General features: G+C 38.9%; 2 protein-coding genes across 2 annotated transcripts; both read left to right on the forward strand.

The window, feature by feature from the left end:
* Positions 1-5,913: 5,913 nt before the first annotated feature.
* On the forward strand, positions 5,914-9,069 carry ankrd34c (ankyrin repeat domain 34C). The gene is made up of 2 exons (XM_087796862.1): positions 5,914-6,258; positions 7,005-9,069. Exon 2 carries the CDS (start codon positions 7,055-7,057, stop codon positions 8,615-8,617), a length of 1,563 nt encoding a protein of 520 aa, XP_087652988.1. The 5' UTR covers positions 5,914-6,258; positions 7,005-7,054; the 3' UTR covers positions 8,618-9,069.
* Positions 9,070-13,188: 4,119 nt separating this feature from the next.
* On the forward strand, positions 13,189-21,865 carry idh2 (isocitrate dehydrogenase (NADP(+)) 2). Its single transcript, XM_087796864.1, has 11 exons — positions 13,189-13,383; positions 18,031-18,122; positions 18,362-18,527; positions 18,606-18,766; positions 18,852-18,995; positions 20,059-20,195; positions 20,270-20,421; positions 20,503-20,615; positions 20,880-20,977; positions 21,042-21,134; positions 21,481-21,865. Exons 1-11 carry the CDS (start codon positions 13,269-13,271, stop codon positions 21,563-21,565), a joined length of 1,356 nt encoding a protein of 451 aa, XP_087652990.1. The 5' UTR covers positions 13,189-13,268; the 3' UTR covers positions 21,566-21,865.
* Positions 21,866-23,711: the final 1,846 nt, after the last annotated feature.

Raw genomic sequence — 23,711 nt, forward strand, 5'->3', positions numbered from 1 at the left:
ACTAAATGCCAGCAGAATGTCAAACTCTTTAAAAAGAGAGACCAGCAGAGGAGGGAAAGTGACTTGTTGGGAAGTGGGAAGAAAACATCTCGAAGATAAACACTGAATATTTTCTTTTTCACAACGATCGCAAACACGTCAGCATGTGTGAGATGTGTCAGAAGGAATGTATGACGACTCCTGATATAGTCTCATGTGAGTCTTTGGCAGATTGTGTATTCGTTCTCCAGCAGGGGTTGAGCGTATTTAATTGGGTTCTAATTAATCTGTATTTTTTTTGGACAGTAGAAGATATTGTGGTTGCCCAGGAGTGCAACCAACATATGAAGGACTCTGCCTCATGCTGGAGTTTTCTACCTCATGCTGGATTTGAACACGCAACCTTCTCCCTGTGAGAATCCAGCCCTAACATGTGTAGTAATAGTGAAAAATGATTATAGCATCTTTTTTATTCCAATTTGGTGTTCATTTTAATGTCTGGTATAAATAAAGATGATTTTTACCAGGCTAATATAATGATAAGAAGAAAAAGAGCCTTCAATTTAGAGCTGATGTCTAGACATTTTTCATGGTTTCATAAAGGGCTTTTTTTATTTCTTACATAATTGTACCAAACAAAACAGTGATTTTGTGCATTCCATGTTTGTTTGTATGAAGGACAATAAATTACTTATGTCAAAATGTATTAATAAATGTATAAATACGTACCAAAATGTATAAATACGTAACAAAATGTATAAATATGTAACAAAATGTATAAGAAAATGTTTGGATAATTATAAATATGTCAAAATAAATAAATGACTTCTGATTTTTTTGTCAAAGAATGGAGCTATTTTACATTTAAAAACACATTTTGTCATTTATACATTTCGACTTTTATTTATACATTTTGTTTTCTATTTATTTAGGTATTTATACATTTTGACATTTTGTCATTTTGACATTTTGTTGCCGGAATGCAAATCAAGTAGTAAGGCAGTGATCGGTTAAACAGGCGAAACAAATTAAAGCAATCGATGTCGATCCCAAAAATCAAAAATGATCTCTCCTGCAGCAACTGGTCTAAACATGGCTCTAACATTCATCTGTGCTTCTTTACACGTCAAGACATGTCTTGGTGACACCAGTTTATTACTCACATTTAGATTTATTTATCAATCATTATAATAAACACAGCAATCATCAAACCAAGAAGCCCATTTCACATCTAACATAAACAGGGAATTAAATAAAAAAAACAACTTTTGTGGCCAGTCACCACAGTCGCATCAAAGGTGATTCATATTAATGCTTTGACTGTATGATGTTTAATAAAGTTTTCCTTTGCTGTTTATTCCTTAAACTCTTTCTAAACTTAGATATTATTATATATATATATATTTTTCCTATCTAATAAAGGAAAGATCTATCTAAAAATCGCCATAAACTATATTGTGTTATCTCTTAAAAAGCTTGAAAAAATGAATAAATACAAATACAGGTAAAACATACTATTGAAAAAATGCTTTGAAAAATTCAAATAAATCTTAAAGATTATGAATCTAAAAAAAACTACAATTATCACAAAATAAATAACTACTTTTTACATTTAAATGAATGTCAAAGCCAAAGCACAGCCTGAAATAAAGCATTCCTTAAAACCTTTACCATCTGATAATGTCACAAAATACTCTGCTATATTTGTACATTTAAGTTAATTTAAAGTGAAAATGACTGTTGAGATTTATTTTCATTAAATGTTGTTGTTGGTCATGATCTAGAAATGGCCATTTCTAAAATGTAAGTTGTTCTAATGTCGTTAAATAAGATTGCAGATGTATTAAACGTCTTCATTATTTTGTGTTTATAGTAGTTGTGAGGTACTATGATATCTTCTCCTTTACTCGTTGGTAAAAAAAAACGTGTTTATTTAGTCACTAGTCCTCCGCGAGAACAATATGATCAGACCGTCATCAGTCCTACATCACTTCATCGAGCTATAAAAAGACGAGCTGCTTCTGTACAGTCTGTTGGGTGCAAACAAAAAAAAAAGAGAGAGAACTTCATTTCAGATGGAGGGAAATGTTATATTTAGAAATAAGGAGGAGACAAGAGCAGCAGCTGCGATGTAAGAAATCTGAAAATGGAAACTGCTCCCTGGGGTGACGTCGCTTTTTCTGTGCTTTAATTATTTATTTTCCCTTTTAATATACAGCCTGTGACAACAGGTGAGGAGATCGTGCTGAACGTGTCGGTGGCTTCAGAGCTTTTGTCAACATTGAGGCTGAAGTTAACTCTGTGACGCATCTTCAATCTAGAATAAAACACCGTCTCATATTTTCATTTCTATTATTCATTCCTTCATCACTTCATCACCCAGAACCTCCTTAATAGGGGGAAGTTCATGAAGTAGCTTTGACAATATGGTGAGTTAACACAATTTACACTGAGCTCAGTTTTCCCAAAATGCATAATAATGTATTATATTTTTTTGTTTTCAAAATAGATTCCCTCTGCAAATATTTTTCGTCACTTTGTCGCAGCCAGCTTAAGTGAATTGACCAACTTTATAAACTTAAATATAAAAAAGAAAACTAGGTTGGGTCTAAGCTAACGGAGGATGCTAGGTATTTTAGCAGGTCCCAGATCAGTCTGTTCATAACATTTCCCTTTATTTATACTTTAATTTTGATATTCAAATTCTTAACAATTTATATCCATAAGGATCCCATTGTCAGTAAACATCAGTGGAGATCTGAAGTGGGAGAAGAACATTGGCTTCATCGAGAATGTGGAGGTACTTCCTGCGTCAGTTGAGGAATTTCCACATCGCGCAGACAATGCTGGTGCAGTTTTTACGCTGCCATTGTGGACTCCATTATCACCTCCTCCATCACTGTGTGGTACTCTGCTGCAACAGTTACAGACTGGAACAGACTGCAATGGCTTATCGTTTGAAAAAGAAAAACGTGTTTACACTACTGGCAATAGAAGTTTTTGATTCTGATGTCTAAGTTGTGTAAAACGAGGCCCAATCGGTCATGACAAGTCATTTAAGCGAAATCTTTAAACTCATACAGCTCAAAACCTAAATCGAAATCAAAATAAAGTGTCTTAAAATAAATCTAGATCATATCCAATCCTTATTGATGTCATAGCTAATGACAAAAACATTAGATGTACACACAGACTTAAGGATGAACATTTAAAAATCAGCGGCACATTGATGCGACTTATCTGAGCCAATCAGCAACAAGTATACTGAACAGTGAACTCTGATGGTCTTGTCCATGAACCTATAGTCGTTCGGTATTTCTCCTGGAAAAATGGAGGGCGAGGGGATTCATTTACAAACTGATATATATCTCTTACATAGCAAGAAATTCAGTGGTTTTTCAATAGTGGGCATCCAAATGGACGCTAATAAACAAAGCCAGTTATTGTTATTATTTTTTAAATAATAAACAAATATGTTCAATCAGTTTAATCAAGTAATAAATCATTAAATACTGACAATTAGGTTAAAACACAACAATGAAAAGCGGGTTCAGAAGGTTCTTGCCCTATAAGAAGTCCAGTGGAATGGATTGAAAACGGGGCACATGTTGAAAACTGGTCAGTCCGATGTGTTCTCACCTCTTTCCCTCCATGAGTCCCATTTCTTGAAGTCATTCTTTTCGCGCCTTCATCCGACATGTACGACGCAAACATCACGTCATCAGGGGACGGAGAAAAGCAATCACAGGTGAGATATTATGATCATCCTAGAAGACTCAGGTGGTCCAGAGAAGCCCTGTGGCTTGAACGGCCGACATAGTGATTAGCGCCTGTCAACCGGATCACCGTCGAGCTGGGAAGGCAGATTCAAACTGAGAAGGGGGGGCCAAAAAAAAACAAAAAAACATTTGCCTCCAATGGTGGAATGTGGCTGACTTACCTGTTCTTTGCAGCAGGGCTGACAACATCAGTGTTCTCATTAGAAACTGCCTCTGTGCTGTCTCATAGCAACCCTAAAAATAGAAATGTCCCTATTAGGCTGTATAGCTGTGATGGCTTCTACAAGTTTGGCCTCTTTAATTGTGCATATATAGGAGACTAATCAGGGAAGTAAAGTCGCTATCGTAACGCTGCAGATTTACGCAAACAGCAAGTATTCTTACAATTTTATCGCGTGTAAGCTTATTAGATTTCTTCCTACGAACGCTGCGTCTACTCTACTATAACTATATAACAAACCCCCTTACATTGATTTGCCTTTCTTGGTTTTACACTATTGATGCGTCACTGCTGGTAAAACATATTTATATAAGCTTTCGTCATCAAAGCACAGTATTCAAATATCTAAAACATAATATCTATTAATAAATAAATTATAAAATCGATGTTGATTTTTATGTTTCATAATAGTTTTTTGTTTTTTTTACAACAATTAATAATTGATTTTGTCAATAACCCTACCTTTGAAATACAAAACATGGAGACAATACGTGTATGCAGCTACTAGCTAGGTTAGCTAACTGCTAAGCTAATGCTAAAGACCTGCAAAAATTTAGTTTCAGTTCAAATATTTGACTACATGAGTTCAGCCTATGGCTTGGGGGCCACATATGGGTGGTGAGGTCCTTTAAAGATGCCTGCAATTTTTAAACTTGCATATATAATTCAAATTCATTACTACATTATTATGTCTTCAGTTGATAAAAAATGTACATATATATGCCAGAAAACAACATGGATTACGTACAGAAAAGATGCAGATGAGTTGAATGAAAGTTGGTAAATATAATATTTGGGTTTAAGGGTATAACCTGAAGGAAATCTTTTTATGTGCAAATATCAAACGTATGTTGTATGATCACATTATTCCCCTGATGCATATATTAATTTAATAAGATTAACTGTTTTCCTGCCGCAAAAATGTCTTCACTTTGTTATTACAAATGATTCATATGTTATTTAAAACAATTTAATATTTAGAAAAAGTCATTTCCTAAATATTAAAACATCAAAATGACATCAGCCATCAATGTTATAAAGTAAGCGAGCTAGAAAGCATAGTATTCTGCTCAGGGTTTCCTTTAAATCACATTCCAGTTTAAAATAAAACGCTGTTTATTACGTATTGATTATGCGCCACGGGGGTGGTAAGTACATAAACGGGGGTGGTAAGTACATAAATGATAAATGGTTGAACTAACCTGCTTAAGACAGTGACGTCATCTCCTATGCGATGCCTTTAAAGAAAACAACGTCTTTGTAATAGTAATGTAGGCGTCACCATATGGTATTCAATTCAAGATAAATAAACCTTAATGTGTACATGTAAACAAAAATATATATTTACTTTTGTTTAAAACACATAACCAAATATGTGTATTAATGAAATAAAGAATGAATGTCATTTATATTTATATATTTCAAACGTATATTAAGGTAAGGTAAGGTAAGGTAGAACTTTATTGATCCCTCAGGAGTTCTCTTTCGGGAAATTGTTATTTTACAATAGCCACAGCAAATACAGCAATTTTTCATAAAAAAATAAAAAATAAATCAAAATAAAATAAGCACAAGAAAAAAGAGAAATAAAGAGAAAGAACAAGATGATCATCTACAATCTAATAATTATTATTACTATAATTATTATGTAATTAACCAAACTTGAACAGTCTTGAAATACATTCTAATAGTATTAATGTTTTTATTATTATTATTATTATTATTTTTTAGATTATTACATAACACCTTATCGTTGTAAATAGTCGCCCACGTGTATTTTTTTTCTGCATTGGCAAAAGTATTTATGCAATTCCACGGTGTGATCCTGACAAATAATTACAAACCACTGCCAATGTCTGCTGAGAATGTTTGGGGCTGTTGTTCCTTTTTGGCGCATATAACGGATCAATAACAGTCGATCCTCCTCGGCAGACGATGCCGTTTATTTTTGGTTGGACTCTGACGTCAAGATCGCACACGTTTCATTCAGCATGCAAGAAAAGTGAGTTATTTTTAACCCGCAGCATCTCTAGGTTGTGATCCTTGAGTGCGCAGTGGAAAGGGATCCAGCTCATTGGACTGATGTAACGCGCCGTCGCAACAAAAAGACGCGCCGCGCGAGAGCGATGGTGCCAGAGAAGTCCAGCCCGACACCCGCAGCAACACCGCCGCATCCATGGGAACACTGGGAACACTGGAATACTGACGCTCGGAGGCAGAAAACTTTCAGATTTCTCACCACGAAAGCAGAAGACGATGGAGAAGATTCCTTTTAAGCAGGTAAGACAATAACACAAAGTTTATTTTACGCATGTTTTTCATGTCAAATATGTGAAGAAAAAACGATACAAAATAAACTTCTCGGTGTTATTTTTTGACAATAATTTAATAATTATAAATACGCCTTTTTTATGTTATATAAATAAAGCCGTTAATACGAAATGTTTTTTCTTTTTCCTGAAGCACTACTGACTACTCATTTTTTATTTAAGTATATTTTCACGTTTAATTGATAACGAACATACAATATAAACAGGTGATAAAACAAGTTGTCACTTGAATGTTAACCGATATTATTGGCTTAAATTCCACATGCAATAAATGAATATATTTACTTGTTTCCCCCTATTTTAACGTAATAACTAGAAAAGCATTTTGTGTTGCAGCACACTGCCTCCTGCTGGTGATTTGATTTATTTGAAACTATTGTTCAAAGCAAGATTTCGGTGATTGTTTACAATGCTATCAGGTCATTAATGTATAATTTTTAAAGGGGATGAATAATCAAAATTCAATGATAGTTGTTTACGTTTAAAACAAAAATCTTTTTTAAATGGAGCTAAAAATTACATTATATTCTCCCTATAGTGATATTATTGAACAGCTTAAAATCTTATATTTCCTTATATTCATTGAAAATTCTTCTTGTTAGTGATTTTTTTTAATATGAAATAATCTGATTTATAGACAAAAAAGATACAGGGAATTGGTTAAAACAACTGTTTGTATCTCATCATCTTTTGAAGGGCTGCCATCTGTGAACTCCAAACTGAAGGACCCGGTGTTGAACTGGAAGATGGCGAACATTCTGGAGCTCCGGACGGATGGGAATTCACTCCTGAAAGCCGTTTGGCTCAGACGCCTGCGACTCACCAGGCTCCTCTTGGAAGGCGGCGCATACATCAACGAGAGCAATGAGCGAGGCGAGACGCCCCTCATGGTGGCCTGCATGTCCACGCACAACGACCAGCAGAGCGTCAGCAAGTCCAAACTGATCAAGTACTTACTGGACAAGCAGGCCGACCCCAACATGCAGGACAAAGGAGGAAAGACTGCTTTGATGCAGGCCTGCATTCACAGGGCGGGTCATGAGGCGGTGGATCACCTGCTGAGCAACGGAGCGGATCCCAGTCTGGAGGACAAAAGCGGGGCCTCGGCTTTGGTCTACGCTATAAACGCGGACGATAAAGAGACGCTGAAACTGCTGTTGGACGCGTGCAAAGCGAAAGGCAAAGAGGTGATCATCATCACCACGGACAAGTCTGCGTCGGGGGCTAAGAAAACAAAGCAGTACTTGAACGTCCCTCCGTCGCCGGAGCTGACCACCGAGTACTGCGCCAGTCCCTCTGACATCGAGGTGACCGCCTCTCCCACACCTGAGCAGGAGCAACAGAACACCGTCTTCAGCTTCCAGACGAAGCTGAAAACCTCCGCTTCGGCTGCGAAGCTCACCAACGGGCCCACGTCGCCCACTCGCCGGCCTGCCAACCCCAAGCGCGCTCGCCTACCTCAGTTGAAGCGTCTGCAGTCGGAGCCTTGGGGGCTGATCGCGCCGTCGGTGCTCGCCGAACGAGCCAGGAATCAGGAGGAGAGCAAGAAGTCCGTCTCCGACGAGGACGTCGTCGCCGGCGTGAACGGACTCTCCCTGAACAAGAGGTCGGCGTTGTCTCGCCAGAACAGCGTGGATGGCAAGGACAGCCTTTTCCCGCTCATGGGAGAACAGTTGTGCAAAATGACCACGTCGTTCACGGTACCTTTAACGTCGAAACAATCTTACGGGCAACACCAGCAGCTGGCCCGGCGCAGCACTGTGCCCACGGAGCAGGAGGGCAGCTGCTGCAGCTGTGGACAGGCCAGCCTGAGAGAAACCATGCAGAGGAGGAGGCTGGGGAACGACCACTATGACTCGGACTCTCAGCTGTACTCGGACTCGGCAATGCTGGACTCCCCGAAAGTACCGTTGGACAGACGCAAACTGAACACTTCTCCTCTTGCGCTGTTGACCAGCTCCAGAGAGTCACTCGACAGCAATACCAGCACTTCCTCTCCAAGCACAGCACGCCGGCGTGCACCAGGTCTTCTGGAGAGACGGGGCTCGGGTACGCTGCTCCTGGACCACATCTCCCACACCCGCCCGGGCTACCTGCCCCCTCTTAACGTCAACCCCAACCCTCCCATCCCCGACATCGGTGCCAGTAGCAAGCCCTCCTCGCCTCTGACCACGGCTATCAGAGCCCCGGTAGCACCGAACACACCAAAGAGAGGCGGCCTCACCTCAAAGAAGAAGCTCATCAGACGGCACTCTATGCAAGTGGAGCAGATGAAGCAGCTCTCTAACTTCGAAGAGTTGGCCCATTAGTTAGTCATATGCAGCACTTGTTGTGGAAGTAGAAGTTTTAAAGGTCATGAAATCGTTCGGCTAACTCTCGTGGACTAGGAGCGTCTTGATGTTCTAATAGTTTCGTCACTCATTTAGAAAAATCTTGAGCAATATAGATACTCCTCCTGTGTGGCTCCCAACCTTAGGCATTATCTTTTGAGGTCACTTTAGCTGTAAAATGTATTACAGTGTTGAATGTAAATGCCAAGATTTGGTACCCCGTTCTCCCCCCCTCCTCTCAGAAATAGCTCTTTTTACATGGTGATAAAAGTGTAGGGTCATTCTGGGTCCATTTGTAGCCAGCGTGCATTAGTGATCAGCTTCGATAATGGGTATGAAGAAAGGGTGATGCTCTCTAAGATGTAGCTTCAGTAACACAGAACCTGACTGTTTGTAGCAGATTTGTTCAAAGTGCCTTCAGTAGAAATAGATCCATTACTAGATAAGCTCTCAACAGAACTCCGCCAAGGTGCCCATTCACCATTTCATAGATTTTTTTTTGCCCCTATTAGTTTATTTTTTATCTAAATAATCAAAAGAAATAAGAAGTAGTGCATCAACTGATCTAAGTGAAAAGTCTTACTGTATGTTTTACTTTTAAATATAATTATTAAAAACTTACATTTTACTCTTTATTAAGTTTTTTTAATTAATTGTCAATTCTCAAGTATGGGAACAAATGAATTGCTGCCCGTCGTTTATGAAAAACAATGACAAAAACTGGCGCAAGACGAAAGATAGACACATCATACAAAATACAATTATTTTGCTATATATAAATGAAAACTTGTAAAAAGAGAAAGAAAATATGTCCCCTTTGCATTACACATAAACTAAAACCTGAAATCAAAAGTAACTTTTACCTTAAGTACTAATTATTATCTTGAGCTTTTTCTTGAGTTTTACTGGTACATTTAATTTTTCTGATGGGAATAGCAAAATCGGTACTTTTTTTCCAAGTTAAACATTCAAGCACTTTTTACCTTATACCTTTCATCACATTTTGAAGATCGCTGATGGTAATGAGCTTCATGGAACGGCAGGTGGCGGTATTGTTACACAAGTCACACACTGTACACGTGCAAGAAGAAAAACTGAAACCCCGCGCGAAATCATCAAATGTTTCCATCTTTAAACAGTTATTAGATTAACCACCAAAAGGGAAGTAATTGTCTTGTTATTTGCATATCCTTAAAAAGTCATCGGAACCCTTTCTTCGGTTATATTTTTGTAACAGATTAAAACGTCGACGAACACATAACCTCTTTGGCGGAGGTAGAAGTATATATAATAATCGATCTCTTTAATATAGCTTGGAAATGAGGAAATGAAGGAATCAACATTATGCCTTAAGCGAGTGAAACGATTATGTTTGGTACTTCACTGAAGGACATAAGGTAAATATATTTGTCATTTCCATGCTAATGGCAATCAGAACTAAGGATCATACTGCTTCCATATGACTGTGTGGAGCAGAAACCACTAGTATTTTGTAAGTAGATGTTGTACATTTCAAAAATAAATGTCTATCACTTGTGCTCTCGGCTTGTTTATCCCTCCGACGTGGAAAAAAAAGGACGGCGGTGCACAGATGCTCATTATAACAAGTCCCTCTCTTACCTGGGGCCACTTGCTCGTGTTATGATTATCGTCATCGGTGTCGCTATGATTATATCAAACCAACCGTGGAGACACTCTGGTCCTCGCAGCTTCCCGGCAGCATCATCAAGTGAGACCCCGAGGCGCCGCCGGGGTTTGCTCTTGCTGTGGTTGGAGCAGAATTTAGAGTAGTCTGTTCTCACCCTGTGATTTAATCACAAGACACTCTTGTTGCATTGAGGAATCGACAGGAAGACAAAACTGAAACACTTCAGTGAGGAAATATGATCAGGGAGGAGGAATAATAACTAAGTATCTTATTGTGGCTCTCACAATTAGGAGGTTTTAGCATATATACAAATATTTAAAAAATTCAAATTTAAGCTAAGCTGCTTCCTCTTAATGTGGAGTTTGCGTCTCATTCCATAAAGCAAGTATATAGACCCACATTCCTCTTGCCTATAGGAAAAAAGATAGTTTTTTTTCTGTTTGTTTAAATGCACAACATTTTTACACAACATTTTTCTTATTTTTTTTTACCTTTAACCCTCAATCACAATCTAATTTTCTTTTTAATTTCTAAAAATTCAACCGTCACCAAATGTACTGTAAAGAAAAAAGTTCATTTCAGGACAATTTTGAGTTTAAATTGTGCCAGGTTTGATTCAAGGGTCAGTTATGTAGTGCCAAATAACCATAAATCCTCACCTTGAAACAGAAAGAAGATAACTATTCGTACGTTTAATTAATATTTTATTACACAAATTAATATTTTGCAACACAAAACTATAATTCAATCTTATCGAGACGACAACTTACTACTCCGTTGTTATTGTTCCAATAGAAAATAAATAAAACGTGTCATAAAAATGTTCATTTCCATTATCATCTTCTCAGGATTTATTATTAGAAAATCAAAACTTGATTTTTGTTTTTGATGATCCATCTTATTTGATCCATTTCGCAAAAACAAGCGCAATAAAATTAAGATTTTACGTTCAGAATTTGTGTTATTGTGGCATTTATACAAAGTGTGTAAAAGGTCAGCGTGTCTTCTAGGAATCTCCAATAGAGGGCGCTAATGTGCTTTATTGTGTAGTTTCATTTTGCATGAGCTTTAGAATAAGGAAGGAGTCAAATTTTTACATCAAACAATAACCTCAACTCCTACACTCAAGTGCGTGGTTAGCAAAGAAAGAAGAAACTATTCTGCATAACCGAGATGACAGTAATAGCAGTGGTTACAGTGTGATGTGTAAATTACTGTCGAGGAGCACGAATTTTGCTATTGAGACAAAAATATCCAAGACTCAAAAACGCATTCAAGTTCAAGAGAGGTTAAGTAACTGTAATTGTCATTACGAGTAGGAAGATGATCGTAAAAAAGAAAGTCCACTAACAGGTTTAACAAGAGTGGTTTACAAGGTGACACCTTGTGTCTGTCTTGGGATTATAGCTTTGCGTCAAGATTTAAAGAGCAGAAGTTCAAAGTTCACCGTGAGGAAGTGTCACCAAACAAGTGGCTAACTGACCTCATGTCAACAAATACATATATTTTTTGGATATTATCTTCCTGGGCCTTGCTGGTGTGAACAAAGCAGGCCTTGTTGTGTGCACTGAAGAACACAGTCAGGGTGACCCGTGTCTCCCTTTAGCTGGCTCACCTCCAATACAGTCATGTGATGGCTCTGCACACTTCTCTCTCCCGGTATGGTTAAGTTTCCTCCGCTAAAATTAGACGACGGTAAATGATTCCGTCTGCACGAGTGATCCCTGGAAATGTCACTCTTTTTTTTTTTTCCAGGTTTACAATTGGAAGTTTGCGTACTTAAGTAGAACATGTTAAAGTGTTGCTAAATGTAGACCCACACATGGAGGATGTATTCAGTATTTTATGTGGAATAACTAAAAAAGAGTTTGCAGTTCACCCCTGATAATCATATATGCCGTTTTTTTTAATAGGTTCAAATTGTATCAAAGGATAACAGCATTAATGTACACTTAGGAGCTGCAGAATGTCTGCCTTGATTTTCTGAGACTCCTGTGTTGTTCTCAGTATTATCTTGACCTTTAAGGGATTCTAAAAAAAAAAAAAAAAAAGTATATATTTTATTGTAGTATTGTTTTGGTTGTTTAAGCGCTTTGTGACCCTGGTCTGGAAAAGTGCTATCTAAATTCAAATTACTTACTAACTTACTTGCTACATGGTTTCTTTTTTTTCTTTATATTATTTTGCGTGTTATCTTCTTTTATTTTAATTTTTTCTGCATTGATATCACTTTAAAAAAATCACATGTGTTTACGAAACTGTAAATAAAGGTTCCAGATTTTGGATAATAATAATAAATAAAGAAATCACTTTCCTTTAAGAAACATATTAAGACGTTTTTATTTCTTCAGGCTTTTCCTTGATTTTCTGGAACTTCTGTGTGTTCTCAGTTTTATCTTGATCTTTAAAGTATATATTTTATCGAATATTGTTTTGATTGTTTAATCGCTTTGTGACCCTGGTCTGGAAAAGCGCTATACAAATAAAAATTACTTACTTACTTACTTAATTTACACAGTTGGAAACACTGACATCTGGTGGTGAATCTCAGAACTATCGCAACATTTGTAAAAGTTCAAAGTAACCTATGACTGTTTTTTTTAACAGATGTTTTTCCGTATTAACATTTATTTTTATAGTATTGCTTGTTTTTTGTAATACGACACGAATTAAATAACTTATTGTTTTTTAGTTCGCACATATTTCGTAAAAATATTTTTCCAATTAGAACAATATATTTATTAATTCAAGTTTTCATTTTCTTTGGTATTCTATTATTATTAATGTTGCGACAGAATAGAAATCCCGCTTTCGTCCAGTGTGACGTCACGCTCGGCGTGTCCCGCCGGGGGAGGCGGGTGGGCGGTGCTGCTTCTGCGGGCTCACTATATTGCGGAGCCGCACTCCTTCCTTCTCCCCCTTTCTCTCGCCCGCTCTCTCGCCGTCTGTAACCCGCTGTTTCCACCCGGTCCTGGTCGAACCATGGCCGGATACTTGAAAGTCCTCAGCTCTATCTCCAGGTCCGCCGGCGCCGCGTTCTCCAGGAGCCCGGCGGTGCTCGCTCCGGCCGCCGCTCAGACCTCGCAGCAGAGAAACTGTGAGTGAAAAGTTGAGTCAATGAATGATAGATTAAAAAAAGAAAAAAAAAAGAAGAAGAAACGTATCTTTCTTTCTGACGCGTCAATGGAGGCTGGAGCCGGCGGCTAACGGTAGCTAGCGCGGCTAATGCTAGCTCCGCCGCGGATGCTGTTCATCAAATAACCGTTTATTGCTCGATGACCTCCCGCGGGACGATGCTGTAAACACCGCGCGTTAACGGACAAATAAACACATTCCTGCGCCACAATAACGGTCAGAGGATCTGCACATTGGGGGGTCAGACGAGGTCAGGACTACTTTCTTTCAACGTCCTTTGTCTTCTTCGACCTAAACTTTTTCTCAATGTATACATGATTCAAACCCTGGTTCATAACCTGGTTAAACCTTATTTAAGATCGTCACATCGAATGATAACTAGTGACCGGAAAAACACATTTAATCCCAAATATACAATGTATAAGTATAAACCCCTGCTGTGATGAATGGATAATAAAAACGACTGATGCTTCTTATCTCATGTGACACTGAAAAAAAAGTTTTCCAAGGTCAGTCGGTGCTTACGAGTCTCCATTATAGACAGCAATGGCTGCCGGTCCTGTCCTACACACTGATCCCTCTCTCTCACTCTCTTTCATTTGGGTTTGATCCAGACCAGCACCATCATGCCACATATGTCTCTGGTTGTTGCATAACTCTAGCTCAGTGTGCTGTTGGACTCCATGATTTAAAAAAGAAATGTCATGCATGAACCAGGTGAACCAGGCAAGGGGGTTCTTCTAGGACACCAGCCTCATCACATGGTCTCTACACACGTTTGCAGAGTGGAAACCTGACACCCATCAGTGTTTTATATACTCACCTGTCTGGGTTAGTTCAAGGACATATGACTTTGACGATGTACCAATATTTCCCGAGGATAATCTCTTAAATGGAACATCAACAACAACAAAAAAATAAACTTGTAATGATCCCTGGGAAAAACAGGATGTGCTTTCTTAAATTTAGAAAATGCACACATAATTGTTGTACTTAATTGTCTGTGTTTACTTTTTATCAGCTTTACATTTACTGTAAGTAACGCAGTTTGCACCATAAACAATACTTTGACATGTTTCAGTGAAATGAAAAGGATCATTTGACATTCATGGCTCAGAGAGTCAGCTGAGTATTTAAAATAACACGATGGCAGGTGAAGATGGCAGTAAATAGATGTACAGCACTTATGCAAGGACACAAGAACCAAACTGTCTTTAATAATCTAAACTGACAAACCAAGGTAAACCTTTTTTCTACCACTGGCTACCTGTTAAATTTTCATTCTACACTCTTTTTCATTAACTTTGTCATAGATGTATGCATAGTTATCTTAACGCAATTTTGTAGAGGATGACTATTGTACAACTATGACACATCTTTATTATGCCATTGATTTATTCAGCAGCATTGTTATTTTCGGTAGCAGAAAGTTAAGGTAATTTAGTTAATTGTAAGGGTCGTTACCAGAACTTAATGATATGAATGACAAAGTGACCTGTGGTGGTTTGTTTAAATCTTAAGATGGTTCCCTCACTCAGTCGTTACTTCAGTGGCTACAGTTAAAACTTCGGTTATCTGGATGTTAAAGATTAATGGAAGGGTCGTATGTCACTTTCAACGTCTGACCTTGACTTAAACACAACTGAATCGGGAGTGTGCGACGGGATTGTCAGCTGGAGGAAGTTACACTCTTAACTTTTCAGAAATTAAATCAATAGTTGGGTCAGCTTTGTTGACATTATATTTAAACGTGAGTCTTCACAATGGTTGTCTCACTGGGATTTGAACTTTTAACCAGCTGTGTCTTTGTTTTAATTTACTTCTTTGGTTCATGTTATATTTAGTCCATCAATTAAAGTAACTTTTATAAAGTATGTCATATTCTTAAATCTGCATATATCCGTAGGATATACTGTATACCATGACAGTTGTGAGGCTCCGTCAACCAAAGACTCAAAATATAGAAACATTTGAATAATATAAAGCAAGTAAAGAGAAAATGGTCGACATAAAATGTACTTAAATGACCCACGTCTGCCTAAGAGGATTGTATAGTCTGCAATGTGCTACTGTAATTCAACCTGGAAATGGGTATTTAGTGGATAATCGGTGGCTTGGGATTCTTGGTTTTATTTGTTTACTTTTCATTAGCGTTGCGGGTCCATGTGTGGTATGAAATTGCTACACTAACTTTGTGTATTAAATGGATAGTGAAATACCATCGGTTGCCATTATGGTGTGAGAAAATGTATGTATAGAAATGCATGTAGCATTTCATAGGACATCACAACTTTTATTTTCACAACTTTTTCCATCATGAAAAAATTAAAACAAATCAAAAATGTTATTCAGTTTACAGTATGTCTTACTTAGTTAAGTATGTTTATGTTTAAAATGATCCAGGTTCAAGCTAAACATGGGCTACTGTAAACAGATTTGCCGTAATGCACTATAATCCATTTAAGAACTTTCACTTGAACTTGTTATTGAGATCTAATTTCTGTTCCCTAGAGATGTACAGTATAATCTCTTTATTTTTCAAATACTTATTCATAGTATCTACTCGTTATTTAAAATGTGTACGCTCAATTTGTCTAAAGAAGCGAATGGTGAAGGATTGTCTTGGCGCCGCTGTGTGCAGTAAGATGATGCCGGCTCACATGACTCTGTTCAGCTCGTCCTTCAGCTGCTTTGTTGATAGCGGCTGAGGTTGCGTAACAACTCAAGCTCCCCCCCCACACACTCTCCTGCACAGTCGGCTCTGCAGTCCTGTTTAAGCAGCTGCAGTTGACATGAGGCTAAATCTCTCAAAACGCACAGCAGTGCACCACTATAAAGAAGGGGTGTATTAATGCTGCAGATTTCTCCATTTTGCCAAAAGAAAAACTGGTGTTCAAACATGGAATCTAGGCTGGAGAACACTGGAGACTTTCCGATCAGGTTATTTTCAGACACCACGTGTCACTGCGGGTTCAAGTGTCTGGAACGGAACTAAGGATGTAGCGACAGGTGCCTGTGTTACAAGGGTTAGCTGTCGTTTTCCTAAATGCAGTGTAGTTCGGTTTTTGCTAAATTATCATTTCATTGCTTGTGTTCTTTACATTTAACTTGACTACCGAAAATAGCTGTGACCTGCTGGTTTACTTTGTTGGATACCTGTTAAATATCAGCATTATATGATAGCTTATCTGCCACTGAAAATACTTTATAGAATAAAATCTTGAAGGAAATCAAGTTGAGCATTTCATAGGCTTTGGTAGCAAATAACATTCCCAATTATGGACTTGCTTGACCTTACAGAAGTATGCTGTTGTGTAAAACGCGCATGCGTGTGTAGAAGCGTGTAGAATGTGTCTGTTAAAATTCAACTTTTGGAAATTATTGGTGAATGTAATGCCCTAATGGTGGACTGGCTGATTTTGTAAACTTGTAATCAAATCTGATTTTTGGCTGATTGTCAATTTGGCAACAAGATGATTGAAATTCCAGTCTAGAAATTTCACAAGACCTGTCTGTTGATCTCTTTTCACATTTGAACTTGTCTTGTCGGGTTTGTGATTCACCAAAGATGAATCAATCGTCTGTGTGAATCTTGTTTTTAAGTTGCACATGCTCAAATATCCTTATTTGGTTGGACCCAAAATGTGAGGTTCCAATCGAATCAATGCATGTGCAAAAATCATATTGATGTTTAAGTCAGTGGATTATTCTGCTGAAATGATTCATGATTGAGTGAATCTGCTTTCAGGCATTTATTGTTGATCCATCAAGTGAGTTTTCTTATTCGGTGCATACAGTTTCACATCTTGCTGCATAACAACGTTGCGCTGCTTAGTCTGTTTTTTGTCATTTCCATTTTAGAGCAGTGCAGCAGGGTCACATTTAGGCGGAGTCTGACTTGGATTGCAATTCATCTACGGAACAAGTTCTAGTCTAAACATCCATTGAAATAAGTTTCCGATGACTAAGTAGGTTTACTGCAGGACTGTTGATGGCAGACAAGATCAGGACAATTGTATCAAGAGATCTCTTGCTATGAAGTTACGATCGTAAGGCATTTCAAACTGGCTTCGACATGATTGACTGACTCTTCTTCATGAGGCTAATTGGTAGAACTATTTCTGCATCGCAATAAGAAATATAATTGATCTTGTCAAGTGGCTAATTTGTTTTTCATTTAAGTTCAATTTTGAGGAGCTGCCTGTGTTTTAGGAGCCTGAAAAACATCTTAACAAACAGGTCCACAGATGCACCCTGGGTCAGAATTTGAACATATCAAGAGGACTAAATTAAATTATTGGTGCTGCTCTTTCCAACTATTTTTTTTGTGCCGGTGTTTTTGTTGTCACCGACTCTCATGCAGCCTTTTCTAAATCAAGTTAAAATGGCTAAATGTCCCATTTCCTGTAATTCATGTGCAAAAAGGAACAAATATTGACTTACAAATACTGTTGTTGGCTTTGCACTAAATGTTTTTCAGCCTCTGGCTCTAAATGAATAAATATTTTGATGTCATTGGAATGATCTAAGACAGATCTATTGTCATGTTAGAACTACTTAAATTAAATATTTTTAAATGCATTTTAAGAAAAACCTTTTGTCTCTTAAGATGCCGACAAAAGGATCAAAGTGTCTCAGCCGGTGGTGGAGATGGACGGAGACGAGATGACCAGGATCATCTGGGAGTTCATCAAGGAGAAGGTGAGTCTCAGACCACGGGCTCAGACAAAACGTAAGCTGGTGTGACTGGTTTATTTTTAAACTAGACACCCTCCTGGGTCAGGGGGAGGGTAACGTTTGAGGGCAGCAGGACGATTAGTTCTGAACGTGTCTGTGGGAGGAGCTTCTGACGGGGAGCTGAAGCTGACATGATGCCACCTGTGTACCCCGATGTTTTCTCTCCTGAATCAAGTTGAATATTCTTCATTCCCTCATTCAAGCTCATCTTGAACAACGTGGATGTCGAGCTCAAGTACTACGACCTGGGTCTGCCCTACCGCGACCAGACCGACGACCAGGTCACCATCGACTCGGCTCTGGCCACTCTGAAGTACAACGTGGCGGTGAAGTGTGCCACCATCACACCCGACGAGGAAAGAGTTGTCGGTGCGGTATAGCGAGTTTAAAGACTCTTTACTGAACGAGCGGGGAAAATGTTAATGTTTTTTTCATGTTTTAAAAAAGAGTTCAGCCTGAAGAAGATGTGGAAGAGCCCCAACGGTACCATCAGGAACATCCTGGGCGGCACCGTCTTCCGCGAGCCAATCATCTGCAAGAACATTCCCAGACTGGTCCCCGGCTGGACGCAGCCCATCACCATTGGCAGACACGCCTTCGGTGATCAGGTGAGTCCTTTAAAAAAAAGAAAAAACATACTTTTTGTTTTCCCATCACATCTGTTTGACGCGGACAAAAAATGCCTTGCTACAGTACAGGGCGACAGACTTCGTGGTGGACACGCCCGGCAAGTTCAAGATCATCTTCTCACCAGCGGACGGCAGCGCCGGCAAAGAGTGGGAAGTGTACGACTTCCCTGCAGGCGGCTGTGGAATGGGAATGTACAACACGGACGAGGTGAGGAAGCAAAATCAAATCAATAAATAAAACAAGGTTTACAATAAATTATAACTCGGGTCTTTTCACATTTCTGTGTTCTAGAACTATCCGTTTCTGTTGATTCAAAAACATTTTTTTAAAGACAGAACATGTGTCTCACAAGTAAAGGTCTCAGTCAGATGTGCAGCATAGTCGGTTGGAAAATAAACGACCGGCTCAGTTGTTGTAGCACATTGACGTTACTAGTCTAAACCGTGAGGGGTTGTCGAAGAGAAACCTCAAGCTGTCTATGAAGCTATAACACGTTTAATCATAATGGTCTGTCAACGGCTTTGGTTTTTGAACCACAATTGGAAGGAATTGTTGGTTTGTTTCATTTGCTTTACTAGAAGAAGTTTGATTTCCTAAAAATCAAAATGCCAAAAAAGAATTGAATTTTTAGGCTCAATATCAAAGGGTTCATTGAAAACTAAAAAAAGGGACCAAGAGAGCACAGACTCTACCAAGATGCACATTTACATGTGTAAGTAAACGCAATATTGTTTCCCGTACTTTTATTTTATCCAATTAATTTGATGTTTTTAAGAATTTAAGATCTCATTGACAGCAACAACTTTGGTCAGACAGCAGGTGGCGTTACAGAACAACTGTAGGTGTTGAAGAAAGTACTACAGCACAGTTATTTTGCTTGAGTGAGATCTAGGTAAGATGTGACTCGTTCTCTAAGATGCCGTTTCTGCTTTATAATGTTTTCACTCTCGGTTATATGAGCTTCCATGAAAACGTTTTTGAAGTGCAGCAGTGAAAGGTCATGAGACGACACATGAAAGTGAAATAAATAAAACGTGATGATTAACTAAGCGGTTGAGTCACTGGTATGTTAATGACGGGACTTAAAGCGCGTTTCCTGGGGCGAGTTGACTCTTATCAACCGGCTCTGCTACTGATGTTTGCTCTTGCCGACTCTTGTTTGGTGTAACAACACGAGAGGTCACGAGGTTGACTTTCAACTTGTCAAAGACGAGGTCGTTCACTTGCATTGCTGTTCCAATCGCTTTTTCTTTTTTTTTCCCGCCATCAGTCCATCACCGGGTTCGCCCACAGCTGCTTCCAGTACGCCATCAACAAGAAGTGGCCGCTGTACATGAGCACCAAGAACACCATCCTGAAGGCGTACGACGGCCGCTTCAAGGACATCTTCGAGGACATCTTCCAGAAGTGTGTTTTCATCTCCCGCTGCGTCACATGAGTATCGATCTTCTGGATCCATGACTGTGTTGGTTTCCCCGCAGGAACTACAAGCCCCAGTTTGACAAGCTGAAGATCTGGTACGAGCACCGGCTCATCGACGACATGGTCGCCCAAGTTCTCAAGTCCTCAGGGGCCTTCGTGTGGGCCTGCAAGAACTACGACGGAGACGTCCAGTCTGACATCCTGGCTCAAGGTTGGAGATGATGATGATGATGATGATGGATCACTTGAGTGAACCACTGGATTTTGAATATCATGTTTTGTGTCTTCAAAGGTTTCGGTTCTCTGGGACTCATGACCTCCGTCCTGATTTGCCCCGACGGCAAGACCATCGAGGCCGAGGCGGCCCACGGCACCGTGACCAGGCACTACCGCGAGCACCAGAAGGTTAATGAATGTTTGCCTATTTATGTGATTCCTGGAAACATTTTGACTCTCTACCAAAACCCAGTAACAAAGCGTGGCCAAAGTAGTTTACAATTGTGACCATACCGCCCTCTAGTGGTGGTGTTGTATAACTACACATTTTCCTGTGTTTGTGCCAACATGTGAACAAAGTGGTAACAATTAAGTTTGAGTTAGTAGGTTAAGAGTTTGCCTTCCTTCTCCACAAACGCATGACCTCAGTGTGACCTTTAACTATCATTCCAGGGAAGACCCACCAGCACCAACCCCATCGCCAGCATCTTTGCCTGGACCAGAGGCCTGGAGCATCGTGGGAAGCTGGACGGAAACCCAGACCTCATCAAGTAAGGGAGATTCTTGTCTTTTCTGGAATCTTCAGACATCTCTGACGCCTTCGTCGTCTTCCAGGTTCTCCCAGACTCTGGAGAGAGTGTGCGTGGAGACAGTCGAGAGCGGAACCATGACCAAGGATCTCGCAGGCTGCATCCACGGCCTCCCCAAGTAAGTCCTGCAACATTTTGCTGTAGTTTTTAAAATAAACTTAACTTTTTAAATAAAACAAGGTTAATTTAAATACTTTTTTTTGCTGAACTTGCATTTATAAGTGAGAAATGGCGGCCTCTGGTGGAGAAGAAGCGAATTGAGCACATCAATGTTTACTGTTCAAAGGGTTACGTTTGTATTATTCCAGAAGTTGTTTGATGAAGTCGAATGAATGATGAAAAAATGTGTTTTTATTAGTAAGGAATTTTTATACTGCGAAAATTTAATATTAATTTTGTGAATGAACGTCAAGGGTTCGAGTGTCTCTCCAAACTCTAACAAGCTCCGCCCTCTTCCTTCACAGCGTCAAGCTGAACGAGCACTACGTCAACACCACAGACTTCCTGGACGCCATCAAGACAAATCTGGACAAGGCCATCGGCAAATGAAGGACTAGCACCGTCGGCCTGTAGGTGGCGCTGTCACGTTGTTTTGTACCTCATTTTTAACTTGAAGAAGAAGAAAAAAAAAAGGTCATTCGATTCCCAAACGTTTCATCTGAAGGACGCGTAACGTACTGTCTAGTATTTAGAGTCCGGTAGTCCAGGGCGTCCCTTCAGACTCAATCTGTCCCATATTTGCAAGGTTTTATATTTGTAATGTGAAGTACTGTGTTCATCCTTCTGTAACGCCTCGAGCCAGACTGAAGCCTGTCAAACGCACTTGTCAATAAACCTAGTTTGACCCACTCAACGTCGTCTTCTGCACAAAGAAAACTCTTGAATTATCGTTTGAGACGCTTCAAAGGTCTCTTGTCGGGACAGGTTTGTTTTGTTCGTCTGTATAAAGATTTAGTTTGGATTAGAAGAGAGGTGTGTTCCAATCCTCAAGTTCTTTCATTAAAGTCCCTGACGTGCAGTACAAGCCGAGAATCTTTCATTCTTGTTCGGTCCCATCGTGGTGATGAGAGGGGGGCGGGACACCCTGGACAGCCCGCGGGACAAGTGTAGGAGAACCTCTCGCACCTACAGATGAGGCCTTTGAAAATATAATATAATGGCTGAAATGAACAATAATCCAACACCTTTTAAACAATTGAGTCTAAATCCCAAATATGAATGAATTGTCTAACATTAGATTGAATCTCTTCAGGAAAATCTAGCGCAACTAAGTGGAAGGATTAAAGAATCTACCACATGATAATGTTTTAAAGTGCAACACTTAAGTTAGTATTATGAAGGATCTCGAGAGAAATAATCCAACATGTTGCAAATCAGGCAGGAGTTTGACATCCAACTGAGGGATAATCTAACGCCAGACATTACGGAAAATGAAGATGTTAAGATTACAGGTGATAATCTTACATGTGTCTTAAATTAATCTACAGCCGGATTTTTTTGGCCCCTGATCCTTGAGTTAAACATGTTCTATAGATGTTTCACCCTGTGAGGTTCTCAGTCAGTAGACGAAGTTTTTATAAAAAGTTAATAAGTATTAATATAAGTTTCCCCTCATTGATCGTTAAACAAGACTTAAAAAAAAACACGACGTTTGAGATAAAAAATTCTCCACGAGGACTCCCTCCTGCTTTGTCTGTGGAATATTTCCGCTGCATATATTGAGCATCATTTCCCATTCCACCCCCCCACGAACCCCCCTCCAAAATCATTTCCCACGGGGTCCACGGCCCTGTCACATGTCGACCGCTCGTCGTCCATCACTGGGACCGGCCGAGCGGCATGATGGATGATCTGCTCACAGACGTACTGGCCCACTTCATATTTCTCTCATTTATTTGAGAGCCAGAGATTCCAGAGATTCATCCACTTGTACGGGAGGAACGTGAAGGTTTTGTGTTGTGTGTGTGTGTGTGTGTGTGTGTGTGTAGTCGTGTTTGTGTGTGTAGGAGAGACATTTGTTTCGGGGACAAACCTTTTTTGACTTCAAGTTTTTTTTTTGTGACAAAATAACGCATCTAAAGTAAAATCGAGTTTTATTTATGTGTTTAATACATTTAACTAAGTATTTGAAAATAATTATTCTTAAGCTGATTTGTCATATCATTAGAGTACTTTCTTACTTTAGTCTTATTTCATTCATCATTATTATTATAAGCCAAATTAATTGTATGATAGAAATGTTTAGTGAGCGCTCATTGAAACACGGTGTGTATTTTTTTTTTTTACCCCTTTTTGGTTGTTGAATTTGTCACGACACATTTTTGTTATTTTTCGTCTAGCAGAAGTTACGTTTTTTTTAATTTTGTGTTGTCCCTCTTTCAGCTGTCTTGAAAAAAAAAATATATATATAGTATGATCGATCATTAAGTTAAAGGAATATGCGATAACATTGAAGAAACTCTTTCACAGGTACACAATATAAACTATTGTCAACTTTATTAAACATTTACTTTATTTTTTACACTATAAAACATTTTTTTTAATATATCTGATCAAAAAGTAATTAAAAATATTTATTTGTGTTCATCACTACTAATAAAATATAAAAATTTAAATCAGGGATTAATAAAGTATTAATCGAATGTATTAAAGTACAGTTTTAGAGATTGATTTCCTTGCATTACTTCAATATGCT

Source organism: Callionymus lyra, chromosome 8, assembly GCF_982586985.1.
Source record: "Callionymus lyra chromosome 8, fCalLyr1.hap1.1, whole genome shotgun sequence".
NCBI classification, from domain to species: domain Eukaryota; kingdom Metazoa; phylum Chordata; class Actinopteri; order Syngnathiformes; family Callionymidae; genus Callionymus; species Callionymus lyra.